Consider the following 19,559-nt stretch of genomic DNA (forward strand, 5'->3'; position numbering starts at 1 on the left):
GCATTTGAGGTGGAGTTTCGGCAGAATGCGTGCAGAGTCATAATTTACATGCATTGTTTATAGAATATTTATATATGTACTTTACACATGGTCATTTACATTTGCTCTCGAGCAGGCATACGTGTTCCCAGCTTCAATCGATTTCTACTGTTTTGGCTCTAATATTTTATAATGATATATGGAGACAGATTTTAGAACAGATGTTCAACTCGGTACAAGGAGATCCAGGTCAGTATGTCGATGGTGGTGACAGTATTTTAAAACAAGATCTACTGAAATACGTGAGAAATGGACGTCCACGTGCTGGCGCTGTCCAGCATGAACATCCATTTTATGAACTGAAATGTCCAAACCATGTACAGGAAAAACAAGAGACACGGACATCATTGTGGCAGCATAAGAACATTTATGCTATAAAATGACCATAGAGATTTCCATGTGGAGTGCAGAAGCAGCCTAACGGTCAGAGCGGTGGGCTGAGAGCCAGAGGACCCCTCTTTTCTGATTTCTTTTTATACGTTCTGAGACCTCCAGGGACATTGTGTCAATAACCAGAAGGCCCCTGTTGCCACCAGTTTTTTATGCTCCTACATTTAGGAGTTTAGTGGCATTTTGGAGTCATCATAGGAGGTTTAACAATGCAGGAGAGGCTCCTGCCCAGTTAATCCCCACTGAGCTGGCTGGCTGCTAATATTAAATGGCACTTAACCAGATAGTTGGGGGCAATCTGGAGGCGGAGTTTGGGTGGCTAACTTAGCCAGTCAGTACCAATATTCAGTCCGCGAACCAGCTAAGTAAGCAGATAAAATTAAGATAGCAAAAAGGCTGTCCTAACTTTATCCACCTATTCACAAAAGTGGTGACAGAGAAAAAGTTGCAAACTACAGGCCGGTAAGCCTCACTTCGGTTACTGGAAAAGTAATGGAAGCAATGCTGAAGAAAAGGATAGTGAATTTCCAGGAATCCAATAGGTTACAAGATCCGAGACAACATGGTTTTACTAAAGGTAAAAGATACCAAACAAATCTGAATGAATTCTTTGACTGGGTGACCAGAGAACTGGATCGAGGACGTGTGCTAGATGTAATCTACTTAGATTTCAGCAAAACCTATGACAGGGTTCCTCATAGGAGGCTCTTGAATAAACCTGACAGGCTGGAGTTAGGACCCAAAGTGGTGAACTGGATTAGGAACTGGCTGACAGACAGACGTCAGAGGTGGTGGTTAATGGAATTCACTTGGAGGAAGGAAAGGTGAGTAGTGGAGTGCCTCAAGGATTAGTGCTGGGGCCGATTCTATTCAATATATTTGTGAGCGACATTGCCAAAGGGTTAGAAGGTAAGGTTTGCCTTTTTGCGGATAATACCAAGATTTGTAACAGAGTGGACACTCCAGAGGGAGTGGAAAACACGAAAAAGGATCTGCAGAAGTTAGAAGAATAGTCAAATGTTTGGCAATTAAAATTCAATGCTAAGAAGTGCAAAGTGATGCACTTAGGGAGCAAATATTCAAGGGAGACATATATGCTAGGAGGTAAGAGGCTGATATGCACAGACAGGGAGAGGGACATTGGGGTGATAGTATTTGAGGGATCTTAAGGTGACAAAATAGTGTGATAAGGCAGTGGGCATATCCAGAATGATGCGAAATTGTATAGAGAGAGGCGTAACCAGCAGAAGAAAGGAGGTGTTGATGCCCTGTACAAAGTCGTTGGTGAGGCCCCGTTTGGAGTACTGTGTTTAGTTTTGGAGGCTATATCTTGCTAAGGATGTAAAAAGACTTGAAGCAGTCAAGAGGAAGGTGACAAAAATGGTACGGGATTTGCGCCAAAAGATGAAACAGAAGAGACTGGAAGACCAGAATATGTATACTCTTGAGGAAAGAAGGCACAGGGAAGATATGATACAGATGTTTAAATACTATATAGAAACAAATATTTTCCACAGAAGGGTGGTAACTTAGGAGTAAGGTCAGGAAATTCTCTTGGAGACACGTGTAAAATTTATGCGCCAATCCTGGTGTCTAAAGATGCACGTGTAAATTTTAATTGATGCCAATTAGCACAGATAATTGATTATTAGGGTAGTTGATGCCTGGACTACCCTCTCAGGGGAGGTGGTGGAGAAAAAAACGGTGACAAAATTCAAAAAGGCTTGGGATGAATACAGAAGATTTCTAATTCGAAAATGAATGGTATAAAAAACAAAACTTAAATGGCTGCAATGTGTACTTGCAAGTGGAGTGGCACTTAGATGGCAACTCAGGCTGTGAAGAACTAAGGCCGGTGCTGGGCAAGCTTGTACAGTCTGGATACCATATATGACAATCCAGTTTAGGATGGGCTGGAGAGGGCTTTGACGGAAACGTTAGGAATTTGGAACGTGAGAACAGTGCCGGGCAGACGTTTACGGTCTATGTCCCACAAATGACAAGACAGATTTGGATAGACTGGAGTGGGCTTTGATGGCAACTTCAGTAGTTGGAACCTAAGAACAGCGCCGGGCAGACTTCTATGGTCTATGTCCCAGGAAAGCCAAAGAGAAACAATGATCAAGTATTCTATATCCCATTCATTGTTGGTTTAATCATGACTTCATAATGAGTGTAACTGTTGGGCAAATTGGATGGACGACTGAATATTGGCTGGTGCCTGGTTAACTTCTGGATTGCTGAACTAACCTGGATATTCAATGTCAGAAGTTGGACATAACCTGGCATTGAATATCCAGGGTTAATTTACCCCGACGATGTAAGCAGCTTCAGTTATCACCACAGACTGAATATCGGGCCCTTTAACTATAAAATTATGCACAGCCCTAGTAAAGTCTTGAAGAGGCAAATTTATGAGCATAAGAGGCTCATTTTCAAAGCACTTAGCCTCCCAAAGTTCCATAGAAACCTATGGAACTTAGCCTCCCAAAGTGCTTTGAAAATGAGCCTCTAACTCTCACAGCTGGGAGCATAAATCCTCTGAATATCAGGCCCACAATTGATAGTCTTCCTTTGTGGTTAGTACCAATCAAAGCAGAACATAATAAGAACTTCCATAAAATAAAAACCCAATTGTCACGAAATGCCTAGCCACCCACCTGGGGTCACCCCGCAGCCACATAGTCTGTCCCCAGCACAGCTCAAGTCCGCCTGCACCTGCTGTTGTGCTCTACACTAGAACCTTTCTCCCACTGACTGTGTCACAACCACCTCTGGGAGAGTCTCCCACTCACTCCCAGTGGTCCCACAGTTCACAGAAAGTATTCATAGACCCAACACACAAACCATCAGGATTCTTTATCAGTCCAGACAAGCAGAAGCAATAAACAATTGTTTATTGTCTTAAAAATATATTGAACAATGAACAAAAAATGTGCAATCAGCAAACAATAACAGGTAACTGAAATATGGATCCATTATAACACTAACTAAACATTTGTTTACTTTCTAAAAAGTACTTGGGGATATCAGGACATATAGCTGTTCACCAGTTATCAAATATAACTGTTTTTTTACAGGGTTTTAGCAAAGAGCTTTCTCTCTCTTTTCTCCCAGGCTGAAACTGGGTAAAAAAGCCAGTAAAGTCCCCCCCCCCCCCCCCAAAAAAAAAGCTCCTGGGCCAATCAGAGCCCAGAATAGCCAAGTTTAAAAAAAAACTGGTTACATCACTACAGGCATTTCCTTTTTTTGTGCTAATGGGCAGATGATGCGCTCAGGATCCCAAATAAGAAGAAGATAGTATCAAAACAACACATCAACAGTTATGACAGGTAGGAGCGGTGCTTAGACGACAATTCCAGCAGTGGGGAAGTGAGGCCAATGCCAGACAGACTTCTGTGTCCTGTATATGGCAAGACTGATCAGGATGAGCTGGAGTGAGCTTCGACGGCAACTCCAGTAGTTGGAAAGTAGGGTGAGTGCGAGGCAAAATTTTATGGTCTGAGCCAAGAAAATTGCAAGGACAGATCAGGATCAAATGTGTGTATTTTATACCACATTCATGTTGTACGCTGAGTACAGGTGCTGTATATCCCATTGGGGAAGGGGAAGACATCTTAAAGTGGAACTTAGTGAGTAAAATGTTGTAATAATACTATTGGATTGTTGGTTCTATCAAGCTTTGATAATGAATGTGACTATTGGGCAGACTGGATGGACCATGCAGGTTTTTATTTGCCATCATTTACTATGTTACCTCACCCTATGCTTGGAATAAACTCCCTGAGCCCATACGCCAAGCCCCCTCCCTACCCATCTTCAAATCCTTGCTCAAAGCCCACCTCTTCAATGTCGCTTTCAGCACCTAACCATTGTACCTCTATCCAGGAAATCTAGACTGCCTCAATCTTGATTGACTGCACTTTTTGTCCTTTAGATTGTAAGCTCCTTTGAGCAGGGACGGTCCTTCTTTGTTAATTGTACAGCGCTGCGCAACCCTGGTAGCGCTTTAGAAATGTTAAATAGTAGTAGTAGTAGTAGTTATTATGTTACATGCACACATTACTATCCATTTAATTACCTGTCCTTCTCTAGAAACTTCTTAAAGTCCCTTTGAGGAGGTTTGGGCACCATGCCTAAGCAGGAGCAAAGGGAATCTTCTTCAGAGCCAAATCCAGTATATGGTGGGTATTTCACTTCCACCTTGGGGGGAGGAGGAGCTTTGTACTGAACCGGGTTAAAGTCCTCTGTAAAAAAAAAAAAAAAATCCACATAGATTATTTATAAGATATTGTTCTCTTAAGCTTTTGAACCATAGAAAATGTAGCAGCTTGTAACAGAGACTCTGTACCATGCATTCACTGTTTCTTATATTAGCAGAAATAAAGCTGCCCCTATCACACTGCATGACCCAAAATTAGGGGAAATCATTGAATGGAACCACAGAAAAGAGAACATACTGACATGGCAAGATATAGCTGAATATTTCCACTGTATACTATTTATTTATTTGTTACATTTGTATCCCACATTTTCCCACCTATTTGTAGGCTCAATGTGGCTTACATAGTAATGTTAGTAAATTAAATTCTGAAAGACCTCACTAATGTCAGCCACACCAATAATATTTCTGCAGAGTGGCCCAAGAGAAACCCAGATTTCCTAGAGTGGAGTGCATTAGTTTTGTCTAAGAACTGGAAGAGTTAACTATATATAGTGCTTACCAGAACTTTAGATCAAAACGTAAGAATGGAAATTGGGCAATGGTTGGGCTCAAAGATGGGTGTTCAAGCAAAGGACGCACATTTCCAATTTGAGGGAAATAAACATGAAGACAAGTTAGTATTGATCAATGACAAAAGAAAAGAACACCAGGATTAATCACAGAAGGAGGGCTGAGGCTGTAGCAATTATGGAGGCCTTAGTCTAAGAAAGCCAGACAGAATTTGCTAGTTTAAAGACAGTCCATCTATGAGTACCTGACCAAATTTTGGTTACGGTTTCAACACTGAAACCAACACGAAATCCGGGTTTGGGTTTCAGCCGAAAATGCAAGTGCCTCCCCGGGCCTACCTTTAAACCTCCTGGTGGACTAATGGGTCTTCAGGGCATGAGCAATCCCCAATGGCTTTTGCCCCCACTGGTTCTACAGCCAAAATGGCTGCCAGGACTTCTCGTAACAGCCTCATAGCTCTGTTTATGCTGTTTCCGGTACTCAAAATGACCGCTGGGACCTCTAGCAGCAGTCCTAGCAGCTATTTGGCAGCAGAACCATCGGGGGCAAGAGCGACTAGGGATTGCTCTTGCCCTGAAGACCCACTAGACCAACAGAAGGTTTAAAGGTAGGCCAGGGGAGGGCCTTTGGGTGGTAGGAGAGGAGGAGAGAGGCACCAAGAGTGATCATGAGGGGGCAGCAGCGGCAGTGGGGATAGTGATCGAGGAGGGGGTAGGCAGGGGCTGCCGAGAGTGATTGCGGGAGAGAGGGGGGTCGGTTTCAGCTGAAATCGAACTGCAAATTTCAGTTGCTGGTTTGGTTTTGGTTGAAACCGAGAATACTGATTTCAGTCAGCCTCTAGAGTGAGGAAATGAGAATGGGAAGATGAAAAAAGTAAGATGTGATCATACTCTACCTGAAATTGAGCTCCTTTGCTGTAAAAAATGTAGCCTATTAACCCAGTGTAAAGTGGTGTTGTCCACTTTTAAAGGTAATAAATAGAGATAAAGCAAAACAAAGAAAAGAAAATATAATGACACCTTTTTATTGGACTAACAATACATTTTTTTATTAGCTTTCCAGGACAATACCTTATTGTTCAGATCAGAAATGAACAAATGATGACATATCAGAATGAATATATATATATATATAACATAAAAGCATTCCAATGACAGAATCATGGGGAAAGGTAGGGGTGGGAGAGGTTGAGAAGAAATTTTGCTGTTAAGTCACAGCATTCTAAAGACATGGATTGTTCAGTGTCTGCTACCCATATTTCTGAGTGGTTTTAAAAACATTGTTACACCCATTGTGTTCCTTTCAAGAGTACTCTTTTATACTGACCCCAAAATATGGCCCATGTCAGGTCGAACTATTAAAGGACTCTCAATTGTTCCAGTCTTGAAGGGCCATTTGTGCATTTTTCTTTTTTTGCTGTTCTGCTTGTGTACTTTGGAACCCTCTCTTCTGCTATCTGTCAAAATAGTTCATCATTTTAACTTAAGGTTTTTACATTCCTGGATAGTTTTAAAATTTCCTTTTAGTATTCTCATCATAAAGTCAATGATGCAATGGTCTGGTCTTGCAAAATGGTTAGCACTGTGCTGTTAAATATGGTGTCTGTGTGAGTCCAGTCTTGTCTTAAGCATCTGGCCTGTCTCTCCAACATAGCGTCCTTCTGCACGTTTTGTGCACGCTCTGACACTTTTGACTGTAACTTGAGTTGACATTAGTAATAACTAGCTCATCTTCAAATGTAGTATATGTGAAGGAAGTTATGTTGCAGAGACAAGCTAGATGCTTAACTTACACAGACACCATATTAGCTAACCAGGGTGACACCTCTGGAGGACAGCATTTTGCAGGACCAGCGCACTGCATTAAAGACTTTATGCCTTTGAAAGCTAATCAAAAAATGCATTGTTAGTCCGATAAAAAAGCATCACCTTTTTTCTTTGTTTTATCTGTATTTATTACTAATAAATTACAGAAAAGGTTCTATGCATTAGCTAAATTAGCAATCCTTTGTGGCCAACCAGTTAACATAAAGTTGTATTGCAGCACTGCGTGGAAATGTCAACTCGTCAGACCTGTAATCACTCTTTGGAGCGTGACTTTCTGTTTTCATGACCTTTGACCATTTTAACCTCAGGGATTCCCTCAGAGACCGAGTTTATCCATCCAGTTGACAGTGTTAAAGTCTGGCATAGTAATCTCAAGGAATCATAGTCACTGTGCTGCACACAGATGGAAAGGGCTTTCGGTGTACTCTGTGTTTCCATATAGATACCATACTTCTTGTGCTTCATGTATGTAAATGCAAATATGTCACTGTACTGTAGATGTACCACCTTTCTACACAAAACATGGCTACGAACACAATGGTGCTTTGTTTGCTTCCAATAAATCCTGGAATTGAGAGAAAAAGATCCACAAAAATGCACGTTTTAGATAGGACATACAAATTGAGATGACCAGGTTGGGACATGCCATATTCTAGTAGTATGTTTAAAAAGGTCTTCCTTTTTTAAAATTCATGCAGGAATGCGGATGTGCTGGTTACGTGCAGCAGCATCCACAACAATCACAACAAGGGCGACGGAAAGAAGAGGGGACAGTAGATGATCTAAAAACTTGCACTTTATTAAGCTGTTTGTACTCATTTTAGTCCAAGTGTTTTTTGAGGATTTTCCACAGACAGAATACAAGGATTAACCCTTGAATATACCTGCACCTATCTAGTTTCATCTATACACATCCATTTCAAGTGACTCCTGAGGAAGGCCTCTTGAGGGCCGAAACACAGCTCGTGTCGAGTCCTGGATGCTTAATAAAGTGCATCTAAGGGGCGTGTCAAGATGGCGCCGTGAGCGGACGCGTTGGAAGCGAGCTCCTGCCTTCTACTTGCTTGAATTGAATTATTTACCTGCAATATTTCAAATGCCGCATACCAAACGTAAGGGAACGACTCGAGGGACTACCCTTCATCCCACGACGTCTACCCCGGCAAGTGGAGGACTAGAGCGCTTCTTCCCCGCATTGTCCCGTACAAGCAGTGCGGAATCCTTAGCGGGTGGAACCGGTGAAGCGAGTCCCCCGCAGGAAATTGAAATATCGTTATCCCCGCCTTTCTCTACGACGCCTCCATGCCCTGCAACTGCCTTGAGCGCGACGGGGTTTCAATCGGAGCCCGGAAAGGGTCACTTCGAAGAGCCCAGAAGGGAGTCTAACTCTGCAAAGACAACTGTAGCTGCAGAAGAGACGGAGGTGAGCCTGGGCAAGATCTGGCTGAAATTGTTGGAAATAGAGTCAACCTTGAGACAGTCCTCGGAAGAGGTAAAGATATTAAATTTAAATGTACAGGAGGTGAAGAGCTCCCTAGAATTGGCAAAACAAGATTTTTCCTCTAAAATTGAGGCCCTAGAGAGAGAGTCAAAGCAAACTGAGGATTTCAAGATGGCTGTGATAAAAGACAATATGGAACTCAGGAAAAAATTGGAACAGGTGGAAAACTTTAATAGGAGATTAAACCTTCGAATACTGAATTTTCCAAGAATATTGGGAGAATCTCCAAGAGATATATTCCAGAGATATTTGAAAGAAAATTTAAATTTCCCCCAAGAAGTTTTTCCACCTATGAATAAAATTTATTATATTCCTAGCACGATGAAAAAAGTTGGAACAGTGAATACTTTAGATTTGCAAAATGTAACAGCCATTTTGGAGCAAACAATTGAAGATTCACCTGAAAGAGGGACGTTGATAATTTCTTTTGTATTTCAGCAGGATTTAAATGCTGTAATGCGCCTTTATTTCAAATCAACAAATCGTATTTTTGCCGGCCAAAAGATCTGGCTGTATCCAGATGTGACTAAATCCACACAAGAAAAACGGAAAAACTTTCTCTCAATGAGGCCGAAAGTATTGGAAATGGGAGGTTCTTTCCTCCTGGCTTACCCCTGTAAATGTGTCATTAAGTTAAACCAAGTTAAATATATATTTTATATGCCTGATCAGCTTCAGACTTTCCTAGACAATAAACAACGATAGAGAGTTGTGATATAAATGGGACTCACGGAACCATAAATTTTTCCTTTTACATGTTAATTTAATGTATATCTTCACTATATTCCTACCCCCCCTTTTCTAAAATAGGGGTCTAAGGAAGCCATATTACTTGTATTTTGCTTGTTTAAGAAATTCTTCTAGTTTTTCATTGAAAGGCTGTATTACACTTTGCAGTTAGATAAATTTCTGTAATAGTATATAAAATCCAATAAAAATTATTCAAGATAAAAAAAGTGCATCTACTGTCCCCTCTTCTTTCTGTCACCCTTGTGATTGTTGTGTCTGCACGGGCTACAAGAGTTCCTGTTCTTCTGTTCTTCGGTTGTGCCTACGTTGTCAGACTTGTGAGCACTGCTGAGCCCGGTACTCAGACAAGGTTCTGCTTTGTTGGCCAGACAACCCTGGGTTTCACCTGTGCTGACCGCCGTTCCCCAGAGGTTGTGCCCCTAGGTGCGGGCGGCCTGCAGGACTTACAAGACGGAGCTGGAAGCGGGGTGGTGAACATATCGGCCAGGCAGGCAGCAGGCAAGACAGTGATCCAGGTACAGGCATGTCAATAAGCAGACAGCAGACAGGGGAGTAATCCAGGAACAGACAATGTCAATAGGCAAACAACAGGCAAGAGAGTAATCCAGACACAGATAAAGTCAATAGGCAGGCAGCAGGTCAAGAGAGTAATCCAGGTACAGGCAAAATCAGTAGGCAGGCAGCAGGTCAAGAGAGTAATCCATGTACAGGCAAAGTCAGTAACGAGGGACAAAGTACAGAAAAAGCAAACTACTGAGCAAATAACACCTACCAAAGTAGAAGCCGAAGCATGGAGTCCAGGAAGAGCTCAGCTGATAAAGTGCTGGCGTCTGACATCAGCAGGAACCAGCAGGGAGAAGGAGCTCAGCCATAGGACAAGAGCAGGGGGAGGAGGAACAGGAAGACCAGTAGGAGAGAAGCAAGGGACGCAGCTTGCGTTGAGGTAGGGGACATGACATATGTGCAGCAGCACCCAGTTTACAAATGTCAAAGTATAAACCATCAAGGGCCCTGTTTACTAAGGTGCGCTAGCGTTTTTAGCGCGTGCACAAAATTAGTGTGCACTAACTGTGTAAGCACCCATAGGAATATTGAGGGCACCATTAGCGCACGTTAAAAGCACTAATGCGCCTCTAGCGCGGCTTAGTAAACGGGGCCCAAAATAAGGCAACACGGCAACTTACATGTCTAAGTATCTGCAGTTACACCTGTATACTGGGATTTCAGATGTGGAAATACCAGCAAACAGATGTGTACGTCTGTCATTTTGGAAACTGACATGTCTTTGATCTCCTATTTTAGGTACAGAGCCCAAAATCATGCTACACTATCAATTTCGGAGTGGGGGAAACACTAGGGGATTAAGGATGTGACCGCCCCTAATTCCTGCTATAGAGCGCTGCCCACAAACACCTTTATAAATCTACATGTCTCCAGCAGCAGATGCAAATCCTGCCATTGATGCTGGAGATTGTAGACATGCATTCCCCTTCTGAAATGGGAAATATGTATATATATTCTGACACTGCCTTTGCCAAGCCCTCATCCCGCTCTAGCTATGCCCTTTACATCTGATAGTACTTGTGATTTGCACATGTTAATTCCACCTTTCTAAAATCAGGGTTTCTATGTTTATTCGATAGGTGTTTGCAAATTGCACTGCATCTCGAATATTGTGTGCAATTCTGGTCACTGAATCTCAAAAAAGATATAGTGAAATTAGAAAAGGCACACAGAAGGGCAACGAAAATGATAAAGGGGATGGGACGACTTCCCTATGAGGAAAGGCTAAAGCGGCTAGGGCTCTTCAGCTTGGAGAAGAGACGGCTGACAGGAGATATGATAGAGGTCTATAAAATGAGTGGAGTGGAACAGGTAGACGTGAATCGCTTGTTTAGTCCTTCTAAAAATACTAGGACTAGGGGGCATGCGATGAAGCTACAAAGTAGTAAATTTAAAACAAATCAGAGAAAGTATTTCTTCACTCAACGTGTAATTAAACTCTGGAATTTGTTGTCAGAGAATGTGATAAAAGCAGTTACATTAGCAATGTTTACAAAAGGTTTAGATAGCTTCCTAAAGAAAAGTCCAAAAGCCATTTGACATGTCCAGCGCGTTCGACATGGTAAGCCATAAAGCGAATGCTACATACCTGTAGAAGGTATTCTCCGAGGACAGCAGGCTGATTGTTCTCACTGATGGGTGACGTCCACGGCAGCCCCTCCAATCGGAATCTTCACTAGCAAAGTCCTTTGCTAGCTCTCGCGCGGCCGTCTTCCCGCCCGAAACCGGCTCGAGCCGGCCAGTCTCGTATGTAGCAAAAGAGAAACAAGGGAAGACTCAACTCCAAAGGGGAGGCGGGCGGGTTTGTGAGAACAATCAGCCTGCTGTCCTCGGAGAATACCTTCTACAGGTATGTAGCATTCGCTTTCTCCGAGGACAAGCAGGCTGCTTGTTCTCACTGATGGGGTATCCCTAGCCCCCAGGCTCACTCAAAACAACAACCATGGTCAATTGGGCCTCGCAACGGCGAGGACATAACTGAGATTGACCTAAAAAATTTACCAACTAACTGAGAGTGCAGCCTGGAACAGAACAAACAGGGCCCTCGGGGGGTGGAGTTAGATCCTAAAGCCCAAACATGTTCTGAAGAACTGACTGCCCGAACCGACTGTCGCGTCGGGTATCCTGCTGCAGGCAGTAATGAGATGTGAATGTGTGGACAGATGACCACGTCGCAGCTTTGCAAATTTCTTCAATTGAGGCTGACTTCAAGTGGGCTACCGACGCAGCCATGGCTCTAAAATTATGAGCCGTGACATGACCCTCAAGAGTCAGCCCCGCCTGGGCGTAAGTGAAGGAAATGCAATCTGCTAGCCAATTGGATATGGTGCGTTTCCCTACAGCCACTCCCCTCTTATTGGGATCAAAAGAAACAAACAATTGGGCGGACTGTCTGTTGGGCTGTGTCCGCTCCAGGTAGAAGGCCAATGCTCTCTTGCAGTCCAATGTGTGCAGCTGACGTTCAGCAGGGCAGGAATGAGGACGGGGAAAGAATGTTGGCAAGACAATTGACTGGTTCAGATGGAACTCCGACACGACCTTTGGCAAGAACTTAGGGTGAGTGTGGAGGACTACTCTGTTATGATGAAATTTGGTGTAAGGGGCCTGGGCTACCAGGGCCTGAAGCTCACTGACTCTACGAGCTGAAGTAACTGCCACCAAGAAAATGACCTTCCAGGTCAAGTACTTCAGATGGCAGGAATTCAGTGGCTCAAAAGGAGGTTTCATCAGCTGGGTGAGAACGACATTGAGATCCCATGACACTGTAGGAGGCTTGACAGGGGGCTTTGACAAAAGCAAACCTCTCATGAAGCGAACAACTAAAGGCTGTCCTGAGATCGGCTTACCTTCCACACGGTAATGGTATGCACTGATTGCACTAAGGTGAACCCTTACAGAGTTGGTCTTGAGACCAGACTCAGACAAGTGCAGAAGGTATTCAAGCAGGGTCTGTGTAGGACAAGAGCGAGGATCTAGGGCCTTGCTGTCACACCAGACGGCAAACCTCCTCCATAGAAAGAAGTAACTCCTCTTAGTGGAATCTTTCCTGGAAGCAAGCAAGATGCGGGAGACACCCTCTGACAGACCCAAAGAGGCAAAGTCTACGCTCTCAACATCCAGGCCGTGAGAGCCAGGGACCGGAGGCTGGGATGCAGAAGAGCCCCTTCGTCCTGCGTGATGAGGGTCGGAAAACACTCCAATCTCCACGGTTCTTCGGAGGATAACTCCAGAAGAAGAGGGAACCAGATCTGACGCAGCCAAAAAGGAGCAATCAGAATCATGGTGCCTTGGTCTTGCTTGAGTTTCAACAAAGTCTTCCCCACCAGAGGAATGGGAGGATAAGCATACAGCAGGCCCTCCCCCCAATCCAGGAGGAAGGCATCCGATGCCAGTCTGCCGTGGGCCTGAAGCCTGGAACAGAACTGAGGGACTTTGTGGTTTGCTTGAGATGCGAAGAGATCCACCAAGGGGGTGCCCCACGCTTGGAAGATCTGGCGCACCACTCGGGAGTTGAGCGACCACTCGTGAGGTTGCATAATCCTGCTCAGTCTGTCGGCCAGACTGTTGTTTACGCCTGCCAGATATGTGGCTTGGAGCACCATGCCGTGACGGCGAGCCCAGAGCCACATGCTGACGGCTTCCTGACACAGGGGGCGAGATCCGGTGCCCCCCTGCTTGTTGACGTAGTACATGGCAACCTGGTTGTCTGTCTGAATTTGGATAATTTGGTGGGACAGCCGATCTCTGAAAGCCTTCAGAGCGTTCAAGATCGCTCGCAACTCCAGGAGATTGATCTGTAAATCGCGTTCCTGGATGGACCAGCTTCCTTGGGTGTGAAGCCCATCGACATGAGCTCCCCATCCCAGGAGAGACGCATCCGTGGTCAGCACTTTTTGTGGCTGAGGAATTTGGAAAGGACGTCCCAGAGTCAAATTGGACCAAATCGTCCACCAATACAGGGATTCGAGAAAACTCGTGGACAGGTGGATCACGTCTTCTAGATCCCCAGCAGCCTGAAACCACTGGGAAGCTAGGGTCCATTGAGCAGATCTCTTGTGAAGGCGGGCCATGGGAGTCACATGAACTGTGGAGGCCATATGGCCCAGCAATCTCAACATCTGCCGAGCTGTGATCTGCTGGGACGCTTGCACCCGCGAGACGAGGGACAACAAGTTGTTGGCTCTCGCCTCTGGGAGATAGGCGCGAGCCGTCCGAGAATCCAGCAGAGCTCCTATGAATTCGAGTCTCTGCGCTGGGAGAAGATGGGACTTTGGGTAATTTATCACAAACCCCAGTAGCTCCAGGAGGCGAATAGTCATCTGCATGGACTGCAGGGCTCCTGCCTCGGACGTGTTCTTCACCAGCCAATCGTCGAGATATGGGAACACGTGCACCCCCAGCCTGCGAAGTGCTGCTGCTACTACAGCCAAGCACTTTGTGAACACCCTGGGCGCAGAGGCGAGCCCAAAGGGTAGCACACAGTACTGGAAGTGACGTGTGCCCAGCTGAAATCGCAGATACTGTCTGTGAGCTGGCAGTATCGGGATGTGTGTGTAGGCATCCTTCAAGTCCAGAGAGCATAGCCAATCGTTTTCCTGACTCATGGGAAGGAGGGTGCCCAGGGAAAGCATCCTGAACTTTTCTTTACGAGATATTTGTTCAGGGCCCTTAGGTCTAGGATGGGACGCATCCCCCTGTTTTCTTTTCCACAAGGAGGTACCTGGAATAGAATCCCAGCCCTTCTTGCCCGGATGGCACGGGCTCGACCGCATTGGGCGCTGAGAAGGGCGGAGAGTTCCTCTGCAAGTACCTGCTTGTGCTGGAAGCTGTAAGACTGAGCTCCCGGTGGACAATTTGGAGGTTTTGAGGCCAAATTGAGGGTGTATCCTTGCCGGACTATTTGCAGAACCCACTGATCGGAGGTTATGAGAGGCCACCTTTGGTGAAAAGCTTTCAACCTCCCCCCGACCGGCAGGTCGTCCGGCACTGACACTTGGATGTCGGCTATGCTCTGCTGGAGCCAGTCAAAAGCTCGCCCCTTGCTTTTGCTGGGGAGCCGCGGGGCCTTGCTGAGGCGCACGCTGCTGACGAGAGCGAGCGCGCTGGGGCTTAGCCTGGGCCGCAGGCTGTCGAGAAGGAGGATTGTACCTACGCTTGCCAGAAGAGTAGGGAACAGTCCTCCTTCCCCCAAAAAATCTTCTACCTGTAGAGGTAGATGCTGAAGGCTGCCGGCGGGAGAACTTGTCGAATGCGGTATCCCGCTGGTGGAGATGCTCTACCACCTGCTCGACCTTCTCTCCAAAAATATTGTCCGCACGGCAAGGCGAGTCCGCAATCCGCTGCTGGAGTCTATTCTCTAGGTCGGAGGCACGCAGCCATGAGAGCCTGCGCATCACCACACCTTGAGCAGCGGCCCTGGACGCAACATCAAAGGTGTCATACACCCCTCTGGCCAGGAATTTTCTGCACGCCTTCAGCTGCCTGACCACCTCCTGAAAAGGCTTGGCTTGCTCAGGGGGAAGAGCATCAACCAAGCCCGCCAACTGCCGCACATTGTTCCGCATGTGTATGCTCGTGTAGAGCTGGTAAGACTGGATTTTGGCCACGAGCATAGAGGAATGGTAGGCCTTCCTCCCAAAGGAGTCTAAGGTTCTAGAGTCTTTGCCCGGGGGCGCCGAAGCATGCTCCCTAGAACTCTTAGCCTTCTTTAGGGCCAGATCCACAACTCCAGAGTCGTGAGGCAACTGAGTGCGCATCAGCTCTGGGTCCCCATGGATCCGGTACTGGGACTCGATCTTCTTGGGGATGTGGGGATTACTTAGTGGCTTGGTCCAGTTCGCAAGCAATGTCTTTTTCAGGACATGGTGCAAGGGAACAGTGGACGCTTCCTTAGGTGGAGAAGGATAGTCCAGGAGCTCAAACATTTCAGCCCTGGGCTCGTCCTCCACAACCACCGGGAAAGGGATGGCCGTAGACATCTCCCGGACAAAGGAAGCAAAAGACAGACTCTCGGGAGGAGAAAGCTGTCTCTCAGGAGAGGGAGTGGGATCGGAAGGAAGACCCTCAGACTCCTCGTCAGAGAAATATCTGGGGTCTTCTTCCTCTTCCCACGAGGCCTCACCCTCGGTGTCAGACACAAGTTCACGGACCTGTGTCTGCAACCTCGCCCGGCTCGACTCCGTGGAGCCACGTCCACGATGGGGGGCGTCGAGAGGTAGACTCCCTCGCCCGCATCGGCGAAGCTCCCTCCGCCGACGTAGTCGGGGAGCCTTCCTGGGAGGTGGCCGCAGTCGGCACCGCACGCGGTACCGACGTCGGGGACCTCACCCCGGGCGATGGGCCAGCCGGCGCCACGCTCGACGGTACCGGAGGCGCAAGCACCGCCGGTACCGGAGGGGTAGGGCGCAACAGCTCTCCCAGAATCTCTGGGAGAACGGCCCGGAGGCTCTCGTTCAGAGCGGCTGCAGAGAAAGGCATGGAGGCCGATGCAGGCGTCGACGTCAGAACCTGTTCCGGGCGTGGAGGCTGTTCCGGGCTATCCAGAGTGGAGCGCATCGACACCTCCTGAACAGAGGGTGAGCGGTCCTCTCGGTGCCGATGCCTGCTGGGTGCCGACTCCCTCGGCGACCCAGAGCTCTCGGTGCCGACGCGGGGAGGAGACCGGTGTCGATGCTTCTTCGATTTCTTCCGAAGCATGTCACCGGAGCTCCCCGGCACCGATGAGGAGGACGTAGAATCCATCCGTCGCTTCCTCGGGGCCGAGGTCGAAGCAGGTCGATCCCGGGGGGGCTGTACCGCAGGAGCCCTCAGGGTAGGGGGAGACCCACCCGAAGGCTCACCGCCACCAGCAGGGGAATGGACAGCCCTCACCTGCACTCCTGATGATGCACCACCGTCCGACGACATCAGGAGACGAGGTCCCGGTACCACCGACGTCGATGCAGCTATCCGATGTCTCGGCGCCGATGCAGATTTCCGAAGAAAAACACGTCTATTAAGATAACGGACGCGCGAGGTCGACTCTCCGGGGCTCGACACGGCAAAAACACAGCCGTACCGAGTGCGGACGAAAGAAGACTGGCCGGCTCGAGCCGGTTCGGGGCGGAAGATGGCCGCGCATGCGCGGTGCGCGCGGGCGCGCGAGAGCTAGCAAAGGACTTTGCTAGTGAAGATTCCGATTGGAGGGGCTGCCGTGGACGTCACCCATCAGTGAGAACAAGCAGCCTGCTTGTCCTCGGAGAAAATATTATTAAACATCCTAGAATACTTTGGGATTGGAGGAAACGTTCTCAGCTGGTTCAAAGGCTTCCTAACCGCAAGAAAATACCAAGTAACATCCAATTTGAATACATCAGCACCATGGAAACCTGAATGCGGAGTACCTCAAGGATCACCGCTCTCACCGACCCTTTTCAACCTAATGATGATACCTCTGGCCAAATCATTAGCCAACCAAGGCCTCAATCCAAACATCTACGCAGATGATGTCACGATCTACATCCCATTCAAAAAAGATCTAAAAGAAATTACTAGTGAAATCAACCACAGCCTCCAAATCATGAACTCATGGGCGGATGCATTTCAATTAAAACTTAATGCAGAAAAAACACAATGCCTCATCCTTTCATCACAACACAACACGAACAAACCCACCACTATAAACACCCGAAAATATACCCTCCCTGTCTCAGATCAAGTAAGCCTGAAAATACTCGGAGTCACAATTGACCAAAATCTCACACTAGAAAGCCATGCGAAAAATACAACAAAGAAAATGTTTTCAAGCAATGTGGAAACTCAAAAGAGTAAAACCTTTCTTCCCAAGGGAAATATTTTGCAACCTGGTACAATCAATGGTGCTAAGTCACCTAGATTACTGCAATTCACTCTATGCTGGATGTAAAGAACAAATCATCAAAAAGCTCCAAACAGCCCAAAACACAGCAGCCAGACTCATATTTGGAAAAACGAAATACGGAAGTGCCAACCCCCTAAGAGAAAAACTACACTGGCTCCCACTAAAAGAACGTATTACGTTCAAAATCTGCACTCTGGTTCATAAAATCATTTACTGAGAGGCCCCGGCCTACACATCAGACCTCATAGACTTACCACCCAGGAACACTAAAAGATCATCACGCACATTCCTGAAACTCCATTACCCTAGCTGCAAAGGTCTAAAATATAAACTAACATATGCAACCAGCTTCTCCTACATAAGCACACAGCTATGCAATACACTACCACTCGCCGTGAGAAAAATCCAAGACCTAATTAACTTTCGGAGATCACTGAAGACCAGCCTGTTCAAAAAGGAGTACCACATTGACACATCCTAACTACCAGACAAAAGAATTGAAGCCCGAACTAGATAAAACCAAAATCTCTACATTCAACTACCAAAATCTACTCTACCACGAATGAACTTTATCGCATCATCACTATATCTTTAATTCCAAATATGAACTCTTTATACTTGACTGCTTAATCTATTATGTCTATCATGATCTCTAGTGTAACACCACCTGTGTCTCTCACTCCGGAAATGGCTATCGCCATGATGAAACAATGTAAGCCACATTGAGCCTGCAAATAGGTGGGAAAATGTGGGATGCAATAAATAAATAAATAAAATTATTAAGATGGACTTGGGGAAAATCCACTGCTTATTTCTAGGATACTGTAAAACTTCTATATGGCACTCTACTTACTCCGTGTGAACAACTCAACAAATAAAACAATAAACTGATCACTCAATATGTGTGTTTCAGGGGAAGTCTCATATTGTCGCTTTAAATAGCCGGTTCTGCTGCCGGTTCTACTACTGGTTTCCTGCGACTGTTCTAATCATAGACAACCCCCTACCATCCACATAAAAAGATTTTGTACTTTTTTCTTTTCCCTTCTAAAGTGTTCAAAATAATAACAAAAACTTGTGCAATCGGGTGACCACTATTAAATCAGTGGAAGTTTGATTGCCTTGCTTTATATTTATACAAGACGCTTTCAAACTCTCAAACACTTATCTGTATGGGAAGGGAAAAGAAAAAGAAAAAAGTACAAAAAACTTTTTATGTGGATGGTAGGGGGTTGTCTATGATTAGAACAGTCGCAGGAAACCAGTAGTAGAACCGGCAGCAGAACCGGCTATTTAAAGTGACAATATGAGACTTCCCATGAAACACACATATTGAGTGATCAGTTTATTGTTTTCTACCTTTTATTTGTTGAGTATTTCTAGGATAAGCAGCATAAAATGTATTCTACTGTTTTGTGTGAAGGATCCCTCCACTACTCTCAGGAAACTCTGGCCTTCGGCCCAGGTTTTCTATACTATATTCCACTTAGGTACAACTCCCTGTAATCCTCCAGGTGTACCCTCCGACCTGAGGTACGTCAGCAGTACTATTCCAGCACAGCTCCCGAGATATCCGCCAGGAAAATTATCCCAGCGGTTTCAAAAATGCAATCCCAAAAACAAACAGTTTAGAAAAAGTAGTTTTTAATAATGCAGTTTCAAAAGCAAGCAGTTCAGGAATCTCCACAGCTTCAAAAATGCAGTTCATAAACCAACAGGACATGAATCTCAGCAATTCTCAATGATGCAATTCAAAATAAGTAATCCCAAAAGCAAAAAATGTTCCACAAAAAAAAACAAGCAGTTCAAAGAAAACAAGCACTTCCAAACAGGCAGTTCAAACAAATAATTTAGAAATCCCATCAGCTGTTCAGAGGCAGAGAGCTCCCAGGGGTC

General features: G+C 45.9%; 1 protein-coding gene across 2 annotated transcripts in view; it reads right to left on the reverse strand.

Annotated features, from left to right (window-relative positions):
- EFHC2 (EF-hand domain containing 2) overlaps nucleotides 1-19,559 on the reverse strand; it is a 169,557-nt gene that overhangs the window by 77,921 nt on the left and 72,077 nt on the right. For both annotated transcript variants that reach the window (XM_030199702.1, XM_030199701.1), the window contains one exon: nucleotides 4,511-4,676. In XM_030199702.1, coding sequence (XP_030055562.1) covers nucleotides 4,511-4,676 — 166 coding nt within the window. The remainder of the gene's footprint in view (nucleotides 1-4,510; nucleotides 4,677-19,559) is intronic.

Source organism: Microcaecilia unicolor, chromosome 4, assembly GCF_901765095.1.
Source record: "Microcaecilia unicolor chromosome 4, aMicUni1.1, whole genome shotgun sequence".
Taxonomy (NCBI): domain Eukaryota; kingdom Metazoa; phylum Chordata; class Amphibia; order Gymnophiona; family Siphonopidae; genus Microcaecilia; species Microcaecilia unicolor.